Raw genomic sequence first — 14749 nt, 5'->3', positions numbered from 1 at the left:
TTATTGACATCCCTTACAAAAAATAAGTTCATTCAAGTGTGCTATTCATATACTTCTTTTAAACTAAAAATAGGAAAGTATACTTCCAGTCTACTTTTTATGTACTTCTCAGAAATGTGCTTTATATACTTATCAGAAATATACTTAAAATTACATTTAAGTATACTTGACTTATATTTAGAAAAAGTCTAAATACACAAGCGAAGAAGAAACCAAAACAGATGCTTCCACGCTGAAAAAAAAAATGCAAATACATATTTTCCATTTTATGAAACATTTTGAATCTCAAATACTAAAAAAATGCTATCTTCTTAAAACTATAAACCCTTATCAGACCAACAAAATTACGCAAATGTTGTCCCAACTAGTCAAACACAGTTTTTGTATTAACAGTAATTTAGCACAAAGCCATTCTTTTAGCTTTTTTACACTCTGTGTTTGACTAGTTCTCAGAAGAAAATGAGACAAAGAGGAAAACAAGCTTTAATATAAGAGAAGCATGGACAAAATGAAATACAAACAATCTGTCTAAAAAGACAATTCTAAACAATTTCTAAAATTTGATGATATCTTCAACTAAGTCAGACAAAACAACACAGTCTGTTAAACAAATACACAAACAATTTTTTTAAAACTTCACATTCATAACCCAAAGTAAATGCTAACATGGGTAAAGCATATAATTAATGTACCACAATAGCAGTTCAGTTCAATTTCACAGCCTGACCCACGTGTTCACAGCAGGATGTTTTCAGGGGTTTTTAGCATGCTGACCGCATGCACCAGTTCATGTAAACAGGGCTTTTACAATTTTTGGGGGAGAGAATGACACCGATCTAGTCAGTTATCCTCAGTGGTGTGTGATAAGTGAATACAAAGCATTCGTATTGTCCTGAGGTGCAGGATCACAATGCTGCACAGTGGAATATATTGCAGAAGAATCACCATCTCTAGCTGCACCAGCCAGGCTGTACTCAGTAACAATTTCATCATAGAGGTGACAGACATCACCTACAGTCTGAGAGACATGGAAATGATGAACGTTAAAAAGCCACAAGTGTGACATACCAAAACATATTTAGTAAATTCAGTGTACATTCAATTGTGTTCAACTAAACTAGCTTTACTATAGCACAGTACATAATGTTGATCAGAACATATGGTTTGTAATCATATATGCTGATACTTTAGGGTAAAATTGTGTATAAAGAGCAGATGTTTTCATACCTGGTTAATATCTGGTGAAACTTGAACTGGATTTTGAGGGCCAGGTGGTTTCAGACCTGAAAAATGGCCATAAATATGATGGTACTGAACATGGCTAAATATGCATCAGTCAAACAAGTTCACTGTTTAATTTTTAAAACAGATGCAGTGGTCTTTTACTGATCACTTATTGTTATTTTTATCATTTGATAGTCTATCATGAAGCTGTGAACTCATTATTGTGTGTTATATATGTGTGATCTTACATTTAGACTTTAAATCTGATCTTTTCCTGCAGAGACAAACTAACGCCACAAGAACCACGGACACAAGCAGCACAGAACACCTGCACAAACCACAGGCACGCTGACTGAAATAAAAACAGAAAGTAATAATCATTAAATATTCTAATATGTATACAGTGTTATACCATGTTGCAAACAAATTATAATTGTCATCTTAAAATACCTCTTAAGTTTTTATCCAGCGATCCCTTTGACTGGACTGTTGTTGCTGAGAACTGCTCATATGAATTTGATTTATCTGAGAGAGAAAGAAGCAGAAAAAGAGAGAATCATATATGATAATAAATACAATATTTTCCCACAAATAGGCCTAACCAGACTAATTTGAATATGGTAATAAAGGTATTGTATATTAAAAGTAATGTAAAACTGATCATTAGTTTGCTCACTGGATGTAACTGCTGTTGTCCATATAGATGTTATATGTGTCTTTTCAGGGGGGGGTGTAGATCTGTTCACAGAAGCTGCTGAAAATAAAACATAAAATAAGGAATTTAAGTATAAAAAACATTTTTGTGAAATATTTAAATGGGAAGACAAATGCATAAGATATATTATTCTCACAAACATAAATACCCACCTGTATGGACAGACAGATTAACTTTATTCAGCGTGTCACTGAACCATTGATCAAGTCCACAGTAATAAACACCAGAGTCTTTGAGTCTGAGATTTTTGATGGTTACAGTAAAGAACTGTCCACTCACAACATCAATCAAAGAGTATCTTCCAACTGAGAGGACCTGATCAATCTTTGCACTTTTAATCAAAACATGCTCAGATGATTTACAGGGATGACGGCAAAAGTACTTGGGTGTATATTTGTGGTAATCTGGATATGGACATTTGATCTCCACTGTTTCACCCACTGTTCCCACATAAACATTTCCAGACTTCATCAACACACCAGTCAAAACTAGAGAAGACAAAACACAAAAAAAATTACTTAAGACAGTACACAGAGAGTCGTCATACGACTACAACTGAAACAGTTAATCTAATTTTAAATGCACTCACATTTATATTGACATTGATAACCTGCAAAGAAAAGTCAGTTTAAAGCAATCAATAATACCTGAAGGGACTGTCTTCATTTCTTTCTAAAGTGCTCAGATCATTTTACACTGAACAAAAAAAAAAAAAACTATGTGGATTTTATTACCAAAGTTTGATTGTAAAACACTTTAGTGATAGACTATTTATTATTAGGATAGTTCACTTCAAAGGTCACTAAGTTCATGTAGGCTATTTCCTGTTTTAGCATTCACATGACTGCAATACAAGATTAACGATTATATGTTAAGGAGTAAAAAAAAAGTATTTACCTACAAACACAGAGAGAATCTTTAGAAGGGCTTTCATTCTCCCTTATTTATCACATCCTCTTTGAGCAAGATATCCCCTTTATAACAAAAAACACAGCATAAAATCACAGTGATAAACACATCTGTAAAATCAGCTCACTGACTCCTACTTGTTTGTTCCATCAGTTACCAGAAGAACAGAGAGAGAGAAAGAGAGCGGCTAACCTACACAAGAATGAACCAATGACAGTCTAGCAGTGGTACTGACATGGCTGCAAGGGCAAACATATTGCAGCCTTCGGCTCAGGAAGGAAATGAAGCTAATCGGCAGTGGAGTTGACACTTTTTGTCACTGATGCATTTGCAAGTACATATTTGATTATGCAAGCGTAGTGTTGTTAACAAAACTGTTAAAAACAAAAAAGGGAAACACTCTTTCAACTATTAATATTACTTCCGTTTTCTTCTTGCAGTAAAAACGGGATGTGAATTTCTGTGAACAAGTTTGCTCTAAAATATATGTACTATGTCACTGAATTGTTCTGCTATAAATTATACTTCCATTTGTGCTGATGTTTCTTATTTGCAGCTTTTTTTTTCCTACTGCAATATCTACATATAGACCACATCTTCAATTTTCTCCTACAGAGAAATGACAATGAATTAAAATGGTAGACTACATTTCATCTACACTTTTTCCTTCTGCCACCTGTAGGTGGGATACATGAATTGTTCCTGTAATATGAACGATGCTGTGGCACACAGACAACAGTTAGGTATCTCTTTTTTATAAGATAAAATAAACTTACACTTTGCATTTTAATTACATTCTTTATCCACAAAATAAACTTACACTTTGCATTTTAATTACATTCAGTTCAGCTAAAAGAGTTTGACCCTTTGGTCCTCTGTTCCCTTTTTAAAAATCAAACTTAATCAATACCAGAAATCAGTTGTGGAGGTTATTTTACCAATTTGTTATCTAGCTAAAATAGCTGTACAGAGATCTCAGGTATAGGTCATATTTGCTAATGCATATATGATATGCACAGCTGTCATTGGTACAAATGGAGGACTATTTGATGAATAACATTTGCAATGAAACCATGATGAAATAAAATAAAGCAATAAGCCCCAAGAAACCGTGGTTTACAGTGAATTTATAACAGCTAAAGGGGTTTTACCTTAGCTGTTATAAATTCACTGTAAACCACGATTTCACATTTTTTATTAAAAAACAAATTAATAAAAACATTATTCTTCCACCAAACAATGTAGTTCCTCAGAAACGGTTGTGGTTGAAACAAAGTGGTTGTCAAACAACACAAAGACGTAAACAAAGGTGTATGTTTGTAGAGTAATTTACGAATCAAGGACCAGAACTATTAGTTTTATAATATTTTTTTAAACAGTAGTGAATATCATTTAATTCAGAAAGTTGAACTACATTCTCTCAAAAGCTCAAATGGAAAATCTATGGCCATGAAATTGAACACAATATCACATGCATCAGAATAGTTTACAGATCTCATATTTAACAAACACATCAAGGCAGATTGCTACTTCGGGATTTTTTAAGATTATTTAAGAGATTTATTTAGCATATTGCATTCTAGCCAGAGAAATTATTTGTACTGCTTCAAGACAGGTGTAAGAATATTATAAAGTATGCCAAAAGTTAAGAACTTTTTATCTGATTCATTTGACAAATCTTGTTCTGGGGGCCCTTAAACCTCAACCCAACAGATGCCCTTCACAGTTTGAGCGTTGACTGATTAACTGTCAGTCCTGGTAAAATCACTCTCAGATGGAAAAGTGTCCCACCTCAAATGGTTAGATATCGAGTAATCAAAACTGACTGTATTTCGGAGTGTCTGAGTCAGTTAAGGAGGAATTTCATCTTGAAGATTCAGTGGCTCCTCCATGATGATGGGGCACTGGACGACTACAGGGGAATCTGAAGGTAGAAGCAAGTACACTGGACGGATGCTATCTCAACCGCTTAGGAATCTCAACCTAAGAGGAAAACTGAAAATAAGATAAAGCATTTCTAATAATCCATTAGAGCTGTCAGGGCAGATTTTGCAGGAAACTGCATTATGTCACTACATAGCTATACACAGAAAAAAGCAGCTCTGGCTGTGGGTAGCATGACGCTGAAAGTCTGTTGTCTCAGTGAACAAGAAAAATTGACCATGGATTATTCAAAAAGATTATGTAAAAATAACATCACCAAAAAAAATTAATAAAAGAAAAAAAATGCAGAGAAGAAGATCCAAAACAAAACTAAAACAGTGGGTCTCATCAATAATAATTGTGTGGATTATTTATATTTATATGCACATGAGAACTTCTCACAAACAAATTCTTTCTAAATCACAACGTTTCCACACAATCTGTTTTTAACCTTGATCTAATGTAAACTAATTTAAAAATATTGTAAATGAGCGACTGTGTGCCCGAGGATAGTAATTTGCATAAAAACATTTCCATATAAGGGCTTTCCTTTAAAGCCTTTAGTCAGTCTCTGCCAACATTACACGCTTTCTACCGAGGCGCTCTCATGCAAAACCAAGTGCAAGTGTGACATCTTTAAAACCAGTTTACACACTTAAATTACAGACTCATTATCCAGCTGTAAATACATGTTTCTGTGTTTTCTGCAGAGAAACCTTTGCATAACTTGCATATTTTAATCTAAATGTGATTTTAGGTTCATCACTGGGATCCACTTTATATTTTTGCCGTAAGATTCGTAAATTTCATGCGTCTGGCTTCCATGTCGTCACCTTAGGATTATAAGGATCTATCTGACATTTTTGTCAAAATTAAGTTATTCACATATTCTTATTTGGTGACAATTTACATTATTTACATGGTTATATGATGTTTCTTTTGTAAGCTGTGTACATTTTGGGCCTTTTTTTAGAAAATAAAAATGGTTCTATCTACAGAAGTCTATGGAACACAAAAACTTTGAACCTCAATATCTCAAAAGTAGAGGTTGACCGATATTGGATTTTACCGATACCGAAAACTAGGTTGGACCACACCGGCCGATACCAATTAACCAACTGTTTTTAAAATGGATAAGCCTACTGAACTTTGTAAATGAATACAAATATTAATATTAATTATATATTGATCATTACATAGTTCATTGTTCATTAATGTTAAAAGCAACTATTTTTTTTTAAATATATCAGCAAATGCTGATATATTTAAAACACACTCTATAACAAGGAACAATACTTCTATTCTACAGCTTTTATCAATCTTAATGTTACAAATGGACTCATATTGTAAAGTGTTACCATTACATCAAAAATCAAGCTGAAGATGGCCATCTTTAAATATCTACACAAAGGCCACAGTATTGTTATTACATACATATGGATATTATGTACTTTCACAATTTAACTGCTTCTATTCTAGAACAGCTGTGGTTATCAAAATGTAAATATAACAAAGACTATAGGGACTTTGCTGTATAATGACGACCTTCTCAGCCGCTCCAGCAACGGACCCAAACCAGAAAAAACTATCGGCATGGATTTTTGCCGATAACCGAAAGTTCCGCCAATCAACTATTGGTGCCGATTAATCGGCAAAACCGATACATCGGTCGACCTCTACTCAAAAGTGCTCAGAATGCAGATAGAACCTTATAATTCTAAGGCGACGATGTGTCTGAATTCCGTACATGTATGTGAAACAGTTTGAGGGGCACTTCATTGAAATTCTATAGGGGGCGCTGTTGAGTCATTTTGACACATCCACTTTGGAAACCCATATTAAATGTACATTTTCACCATTTTTGGCATGTGTACAAAGTTTCATGAGTTTTTGAGCATGTTTAGGCCCTCAAAAATGCAATTCACTTTGGAGAAGATGAAGAATCTGAGCAATTCCAATAGGGTCCTTACTGGTGCTTGGGCTCTAAATATGTGTTTGTCACACCACAGACACATGTGTTATTAACCACCCAGACAAATTTCAATGATAAAAACTAAATAAGTTATCAAAATCAGCAATATTCTCTGTTCTCAAACGTTCTATTTTCAAACCACGCATACTCACTTGAAAGCTCCCGCCTCTCTCGACTGTCAAATACTGCTACAACCTGAATGGATGACCAAGCTGTTTTGTAAATTATCTCTACCAGGTAATATGCATTTACGTAATGAAGGCGTAGCTAGCTAGCCAACTCTAGACTGTAGTAACTAACGGTAATAGCAGTAACTGGCAATTGAACTACTGATGCTAATGCACTCTAGTTATTATAGTGTTAGGGGCGGAGCCATGCTTAGTGGCTCCAGTGTGTCATCGAGACATGATTTTAGCCCCGCCCAAAAAATCCTGAACATAAAAATGCTGAAAACCTGTTTAACAGCCTAACTCCACAATTACTACATAGTTCATCTTTGTGACGTGTTTTCAGCAATACATTTCTAACATTTATAATGTGTTCTCTGAATTGCTTTTACACGGACATTAAATGTATGATCATGTACTGGCATGTGTAGTAACATCTATGACATGTGATGTCCGTGTCACCTTTTTGAGAGCGTTCATGCTGCAGTTTCTGATAGAGTCCAGGAGCTGATCCCTGGAGCTTCTGTCCGTCTGTCGGACAGCTGCACTGCTGTCTGGTTTCCTTTGAGAGATCGGGGTCAGCGACCTCCTCAGGGCCTGAACATCTAACGGTGGGCCAGGAGGAGGTGGAGGAGGAGGAGCACATCGACTTCCTGTTGCTCCTTCTTTCTTTCCTGTTACCTCAGATGGGAGTGCTTTGTGGGAGGGGTTTGTGGGCTTGGTGGGTGGAGCTTTGGGAGTTTCCTGAGCAGAGGTGAATTTTGAAAGGGCAGCAAATTTAGAGTTTTTCTTCTGAGTGTTGATGGATGATGTTGCTGGCTTATTCTTCTCAGGTGAGCATTTATTATCACGTGGTGTGGAGACGGACTCCTGTCTAGTGAGTTTTTGCGCTTCTAGTCGCTGTTGCCTCTTCCTGTCCATGTTTCGGCTCAAGATGTTCGTCATGGCCATCCTGGGCCCGGCCAGCTCAAAGTGATATCCCAGCTTCAGCAGCGAAGAGTTTTCACGTAAGACTTTGGCCATCTCCATCTCAGTCTTCCCTCCGCAGATGTGTCTCTGGTTATGAAACCTCAGCTCCATGAGCGTGCTGTTGTGCTGAAGAGAGTTGATGATGGCCAGGATGCCTTTTCCTGTCAAATGATTCGAGTCGAGGTTGATGTTAGTCAGGGTGGAATTATCTCGTAAGGTGCCAGCGATGGCAAACGCGACGTGATCGTCCGCTCTCGTGTTTGCAAGGCAGAAGGTTTTGATGTGAGTGTTGCTCCGAAGACCTTCTGCAAACTGTATCAGGGTGTCTGTCTTAATGGCATCTGAGTTATTGACATTGAGTTCTGTTAGTTCAGGGTCGTCGCTGCGAACCTGCTCCAGAAGGTCATCAAACATACTGGAGCCAGTGTCACTGTCAATATCTTCACTAAAAGACTCATCCTCCTCAGTAGTAGTAACAGAACGGTCGTCCGCGCCGTGAGAGTTCAATGAGCTATTATTAGTAGAAATGGAAGGTTTTTTCACCTCACTGTTTTCCGATTGTTTCACTTCTTCTTTTTCATCGTCTTTCTGTGCTCTTCTAGTTGTATCTTTCTGAGAGTGATGTTTCTCATCCTCTTCTTCTCTGTCTCTTCTTCTGCTTCTCTCTTCTGCATTCTTAAATCTGCTTTTCCCCTCCTCTGTTTCTACATCTTTAAGATTTATTCGTCCCACAGCGATGTTGCTCTTTGGTTCTTCTGTGGTTTTATTTTTGCTTTCGAATTGTTTCTTGACTTCTGCCTTATTGTCTTTTACTTTTAGGACTTCAGTGCTTTTATCCCCCTGCAGTTTGGAAACAAACCCTCGTATTTTGGAGTTTTCACTCACTTTTTTCTCCTCCTTCCTCCCTCTTTCTTGCTTATCATCCTTTTTCTCTTGCAGTTTAGATATGAGCTCTAAAGTTTTGCCACTTCCTCTTTCTTTCTTGGAAAGCTCTTTTGCACTTTCTGTCTTATTACTTGTCCTCTCTCTTTCTCCCTTCTCCTCCTCCCTTTTCTGCTCTTTGACTTTTTCTTCTTCATCAGACGCATTTTTAGAGTCATCCTCCCTTTTTCTTGTGCTCTCCTTATCTTGTTCGCTCTCAGATTTTCTGCTCTCTGTGTCGGGAGGATCGCCGCTCTGCGACCTGGAAAACTCTCTGCTCCTCATCCGGCGGAGTCGATCTCTCCTTCTTCCATCCCCTCCCTTCAATAAAACACAAAAGAAATTATTCACCACAGCACATTAAATCTGAGAAGCTGTTTGTCTTTTGATATTTGGATATCTGATTATTATCTGACATTAATCACTGCATTCACATTCTACATTAGTTTCCATTCGCTTTCATTTGGGTGTAATTACTGATAAATATCAACATCGCCATTAAATCCGTGGGGGCATCTAACAAAACAAAACTTATCTAGAATAATTACAGCCAATGGCTAGATCCAGCCGGACTGAGTGAGTTATTTTTAGTCATCATTAAAAGGTAAAGAACGTACTGTGCGATTTGTGAGCTATTGTTTGAAGAAGTCTTAAAACTCTCAGATGTGCCCTTATAAGGCAGCAAAGGGAGGAACATTCAAGTCTGGAATTCCGTCCTTGACAGTTCCAAAACCTCACTGAGGCGAAGCTTTAAGTAAACACATTCACAAATCGCCAAAGTGCATCGCTCTTAACCACAGACTACCGCAAAACTACCTGAACATAAATTTTTATTATCCCAGCTGTTTTCCTCAATACACGTGGAAGTGACTATCCAGTTAGCATGTTCACTCTGCCAAAACAATGACACAGCTAAACAAACTTCACTGAGGAATACCAATTAGATCAGAAAGATGGTCTTTACAAGTCTGGATCATTCAAAAATAAACTACAAACATTGAACCCTGTTTATAGAGAGCACAATGTTACTTAGTATCTTGTGAGATTCCTCTGAGATTGTGTGTGTGTGTGTGTTCTGTTGCCTGCTGAACATGTTTCAAACAAACACTTCAGCGTCTCAGTAGAGTTTAAAAGTAGTTTGTGGCCTCTTGAGTGCGTCTCACATTACAAGTGCTTCATTAGCACCTGTTTAATCACGTAAAACGCAACTAGGACTCTCCTAAAACACAAGGAACGCCATCCCAGAAGGACCAGAACATCCGTTCTGCACTGCTACTCTAGAAAATGCTCATTTTTACAGTAAAATCCTATTGAGGTGGATCCAAATGTTAATGGCTACAGCAACTTTGATGTCAAAGGTCAGTTCTGCACAGTTTAAACAGAGTGCCAACTACAAATAACTACCACCACCAAAAAGGAGAGACAGAGTCCTGTGTTTATACCAGACAACAGTAAACTAAACCATGATACTAAGTGTTTATAAAGACGTTTGGCTGTAAAGAATAATTACATGCTCGGTATTTTCAACCAAGATAAGTTTATATTCATCCCAAACAGAAGAGCATGAGAAATGTAATATCTGGAAAAATCTAACTGTGCTTTGAAATAACTCATTCTTGTCAGAAATGTTTTGATTCGCACTTGGAAGTACAAAAAGTTTTGTAAACGTGCTACAGCACAGGCAAATGCTCTAAAGCAAAGGAATGATGGCAACATTATAGGCCATTAGGGTCCCTTGGTGGGCCATGTGTTTGAAGCAAAACGGGTGTTGATACTTGGGAACTTGACAGCATGTTAAGCATGTAGGCCATGATTATTAAAAGGGATCTCAGTCCTAAATCAGCCAGCGTTCACAGATCTACAAATATGTCACACTATGATGAGATCTCAAACAGTTAGAGACTTAATGACAGATGGCCAGAGGTCAGCTTTTCAAACTTCATTCTCCCTGCATGCAGCTGGCAACATACAAAAATAAACATTTAAATATTCTTGTGGTGAAGTTTAAAAATTGTCAAATTATTAAGAAACGTAATTAGTAAGCGTTATTCTGTGTAAGAAATGTACTATTACTCATATCTGATATATTAGAAGCATCACCTCTGCGCTCAGCTCTCTCGCCGGATCAGTTTCTTGGTCTCCCGCTCGCAGTAGACCAGCATCGCCTCTCTGTCATATCCTCTGGATGGTATTTTTTCTGTCTGGTTCCGCTGGCGGAGACCCACCGGTACATTCGGGTCGGGGTCGATATAAACGAGCTCCCGTTCGAGCTCCTCCACCTCCTCCGCTGAGAGCGTCGCAAGCAGCAGGTCCGTGTCCGAGTCATCGCTCCCCCCGACGCTCCAAAACCTTTGGTTTGGACATTTTCTTTGGAAGTACTTAATGTTTATTGGCCAAGCACAATGTTTTAGTCTTTTGGAATGCGGCTTACTCGGTTGAAAGTGTATCTTTCCTCTTCACACATGCTGTTAAATCCTTGATATAAGGGCTACAGAGGGACTCGCGCTCACAGCGCCTTTCACGAGCTCCAACTCGAGCTCGAGCGCCAAGACGCATTCCGCGCGATCCTTCACATCTGCGTGACCGCTTGCAGCCTGCGCACACGCAATGGGAGAGAGTGTTTGTCTGTCAAAGAGATTGTGTACCCCCTTTTTACACCAGTGGTCTTCCAAAATCATTGTCTCACAAGTTTGTAAGATTTCTGTCATATTCCCTTCACTTTCCATAAATCAGGCATTGTCAGAAATAACCAAAGCTCTCCTCTTCCTTCTACTTTCTTCCTCTAGTTTCACCAGCTTTATTGTTAGATCATATGCCTGAAAAGTTATTTTAATAAATCCTGGAGTTCTGACCTTAATTTTACTACTTTTTGTATACACGTGGAAAATTGTGTGATGGATTGAGTTAATTATATTATGAAGGAAAACATGATTGAACCAGTGCAAAATTAGGATATTGTCTATGATATTGTTAAAATGTGTAAAAACGTGTTTATATATATGGGCCATTCTACAGAATTGGTTGAAAACGTCTTGAAAAAGAAGAAATTTTGTATGTATGCAAATTGTACAATATCCAAGGAACACATTTCTAGTAATTGTGCTGTTAACTCTCATATTGTATTTTCAGAAAGTTTTGGAATATCTGTCCTCTCCCCAAATTTGTCACTACCAAAACACAGCAATATATATTTAATATTTAATAAGAAAGGTTATACTGACCAGTTAATTTTTTTGCTTACGTCTTACTTCGTAAATCTATTTTTTGCTATTTTACTAAAAAGTTTTCAGAGGTAAATCAATAACAATTGCAATTTTAACAATATTTCAAGTGTGATTTTTAAGACTTGTTGTATTTTGAATCCATTTTTTTTTCTTTGTAAAAGGCAAAAAGCTGATTATACTGATTTTAAAGTTAAGGAATCATTAGTTTGAATATACATTGAACTAAACACTATCATAACATCTTAGTTGATAATTCGTTATTTTTGACAAAACATCCCATTTTGGCAGTGACAGCACATTTTCAGTAGTGACAATAATGTTTTGATAGCAACCACATCATTACAGAATGTACATACTAAAACACTACAAAAATATTAAAATACAAAAAACTTGCATAACTGTATAATATTTGGGAGTTTTGTTTATTTCCCCCAAATAAAGGATGATGTGTTCCCTTTTGTTCTGGTCGTGGCTGTTACGGTAGGGGCAATTTTTGAGCCCAGCTCAATAATGCTAATCAGCACACCCTGTTGAAAAAACTAGCTTATGTTGGTTTTGATGCTGGTTTGATCTACTCAGCATGTATCTAGAGTGAAGTACACAAATATTTCCTGGTCATAAATGTAGGGTGTAGTTAAAATTAATCTCAGCTAATGGAGTAAAACATACAATGTTTCGCAGTGAGATTAAAATGCAGGACACCTTTTTTAGGTAAAGTTTCATACAAAGAAAATATAAAATGAATATTTTTTCGAACTTCACTTTTTTTTTTACAAAATCAAACAGATATTTTTAAAAACGATAATGATCTTTTTAAAATATGTCTTTGTTTTTGGGATTAGCAGGGATGGTTTTAAAAAATTGGGCAAACTGAAACAGTTCTAGTTTGTTAGCAATGGGGAAAATTGTTTATTTTTGGAGGACATGGGCTTCTGCTGCAGATGAAATGACATACATATGAATAATCACTAGATGGCAGCGTTTTCACCAGTACTTGGTAAGACATAACACTATATTTCCTTAATAGCAGAAATAAACAATTTACTGAATATTAAACTCATTCGATATTCGACATCGGATTTTCAGTAGTGTCTCTATTACCAGTTCACAAACATCTCGAAAACAAATTAAGTCAAATTATACTTCTGATATTGGTGTGCATACACACAATGGTTTCTTTTGGGTGTTTTCTTACATTTTTTAAAACTAAATCCATATTTGCTTATTATATATATATATATATATATACACTCTATATATGCAGATTCGACGGTTTACGTGGAATCTATAGTTTTATCTACAGTCAGCATTCCTACAAAAATTTACAAAAAGTTAATGTCACGTGTTTGTTCATATGGTATTACAGTGAAATTATTTTAGTCATTAAGTGTTTGTAGTATTCGAAGATTAAGAAAAAATGTTTTGGGAGGCAAGGGTCTTGTGATAAACCGCCCTGTGATTATCGCTGTGACACACAAGGAATAACTTAACCAGTTAATTTGATTTATTTATTTATTTATTTATTGAGGGTAGTCGTTTATTTGTTTTGTTTTGTTTCTGTGTGCGTGAAATCACTCCGAAAATGTAGATCAAACCGCTCACAAAAAGACAACAAAACACCACCACACCCTCCATCACCAGGGCGGGCACACCGGTTTGTATTTGCTCGGTCTGCCACAACCATTCCCCGGTCTCCTACACACATACCACCACCACCAATTTATTTGTTCATCTACTCCTGCGTCCTGCTCCGGATCCAACGCTTCACAGTCAGGAAGGAGACTCGGCATCTCTGCGTCAGCGACCCGCGAGAAGCTGTCCTGAACCCCATCAGACATCCACATGGCGGAGCCTTTATTATTGATCTTCGCTGTCAGTGATAGATATAAAGCAGCGTCTCGCTCTAGTAAGAGTGCCCTCACCTGGTCAAAGGTGCTGAGGGTGTGAGGGCCCCACACCACCTGACCCCTTGGGTCATTCTCATAGGTATGGTGTGGTGGGACACTTCCCGACACAACTCAGCACCGTCCCGGACAGCAATCTCGCATGAAACTGCACACAGAGACCCTCCGTCGTCCTCCCATCCGATCTTCCGTAGGTCCGTAGGTGTTCAATCCCCGATATCAGTCACTGATCCGGTGTGAAATGTCGTGGAGGGACGTTGAATAGTGTCTTCGATTTTCCGTACCGGTACTCCGCTTGTTCCAATCCCTGATTCAGCGTTAAGAGTAATGAAGGTAAGAAAATGTTCGACCGCCAGAGTTCGAAGCAGGGGTTCTGTATGTGACGTCACAATGTAGATTCACATGACGTCGATCAGCGCGCTGAGACTGGAGAGTGCAGCGGTAACAATACACATAGTAATACAAAAAATAATATATTTTTAATGTTTTTTTTTTTCTTCATGTTTATGGTAATTAACTAACTTACCGCTGTAACTTTAATATCCAAGTTAACCATTGGTCATCACTAATCATTTTTATACAGTAAAGTTAGTTTTAGGTTATTTAATTTTTTATTAAATCCTTAGTTTGGGAGTTTTGTGCATTTTTAAATCTTCCATTTCTAAGGACTATTACTTCTAACTCCTTACAGTAATAAAGAAGAAATAATATATATACAGTGGGTACGGAAAGTACTCAGACCCCCTTAAATGTTTCACTCTTTGTTATATTGCAGCCATTTGCTAAACTCATTTAAGTTCATTTTTTTCCTCATTAATGTA

The 14749-nt window shown here is 37.1% G+C and overlaps 2 protein-coding genes across 7 annotated transcripts; both read right to left on the bottom strand.

Annotated features, from left to right (window-relative positions):
• Nucleotides 1–816: 816 nt before the first annotated feature.
• On the bottom strand, nt 817–3244 carry LOC127169812 (CMRF35-like molecule 1). 6 transcript variants are annotated; one of them, XM_051117442.1, is made up of 8 exons: nt 3041–3244; nt 2837–2913; nt 2092–2427; nt 1901–1978; nt 1675–1749; nt 1473–1576; nt 1228–1283; nt 817–1018 (listed from the first exon to the last, which is right to left on the bottom strand). In XM_051117442.1, the coding sequence occupies exons 2-6, from the start codon at nt 2871–2873 to the stop codon at nt 1512–1514; spliced, it is 591 nt and encodes a 196-aa protein (XP_050973399.1). In that variant the 5' UTR covers nt 2874–2913; nt 3041–3244; the 3' UTR covers nt 817–1018; nt 1228–1283; nt 1473–1511. The 6 variants fall into 6 exon arrangements, with proteins under 6 accessions (XP_050973399.1, XP_050973400.1, XP_050973402.1 ...); XM_051117443.1 differs by having other exon boundaries at nt 3045–3244; XM_051117445.1 differs by lacking the exon at nt 3041–3244 and adding an exon at nt 2587–2635 and having other exon boundaries at nt 2837–3034.
• An 813-nt stretch (nt 3245–4057) lies between these two features.
• Nucleotides 4058–13868, bottom strand: LOC127169264 (leiomodin-1). Its single transcript, XM_051116505.1, is given in 6 exon segments — nt 4058–4831; nt 7373–9121; nt 10901–10918; nt 10921–11254; nt 11374–11394; nt 13732–13868. Coding segments are annotated over 6 exon segments (2286 nt in total). The 3' UTR covers nt 4058–4804.
• Nucleotides 13869–14749: the final 881 nt, after the last annotated feature.

This window comes from Labeo rohita, chromosome 8, assembly GCF_022985175.1.
Source record: "Labeo rohita strain BAU-BD-2019 chromosome 8, IGBB_LRoh.1.0, whole genome shotgun sequence".
Lineage (NCBI taxonomy): Eukaryota > Metazoa > Chordata > Actinopteri > Cypriniformes > Cyprinidae > Labeo > Labeo rohita.
Note: the sequence above shows the minus strand (reverse complement) of the source record. Positions and strands in the feature narration are given on the sequence as shown.

Excerpts from the sequence above, each read along its gene's own strand:
- LOC127169812 (XM_051117442.1), bottom strand. The coding sequence starts at position 2,873 with ATGAAAGCCCTTCTAAAGATTCTCTCTGTGTTTGTAG. Across the intron at positions 2,428-2,836 it reads GATTCTCTCTGTGTTTGTAG|TTTTGACTGGTGTGTTGATG; the intron begins GTAAATACTTTT and ends TGTCTTCTCTAG. Across the intron at positions 1,750-1,900 it reads GACAACAGCAGTTACATCCA|ATAAATCAAATTCATATGAG; the intron begins GTGAGCAAACTA and ends TTTCTCTCTCAG.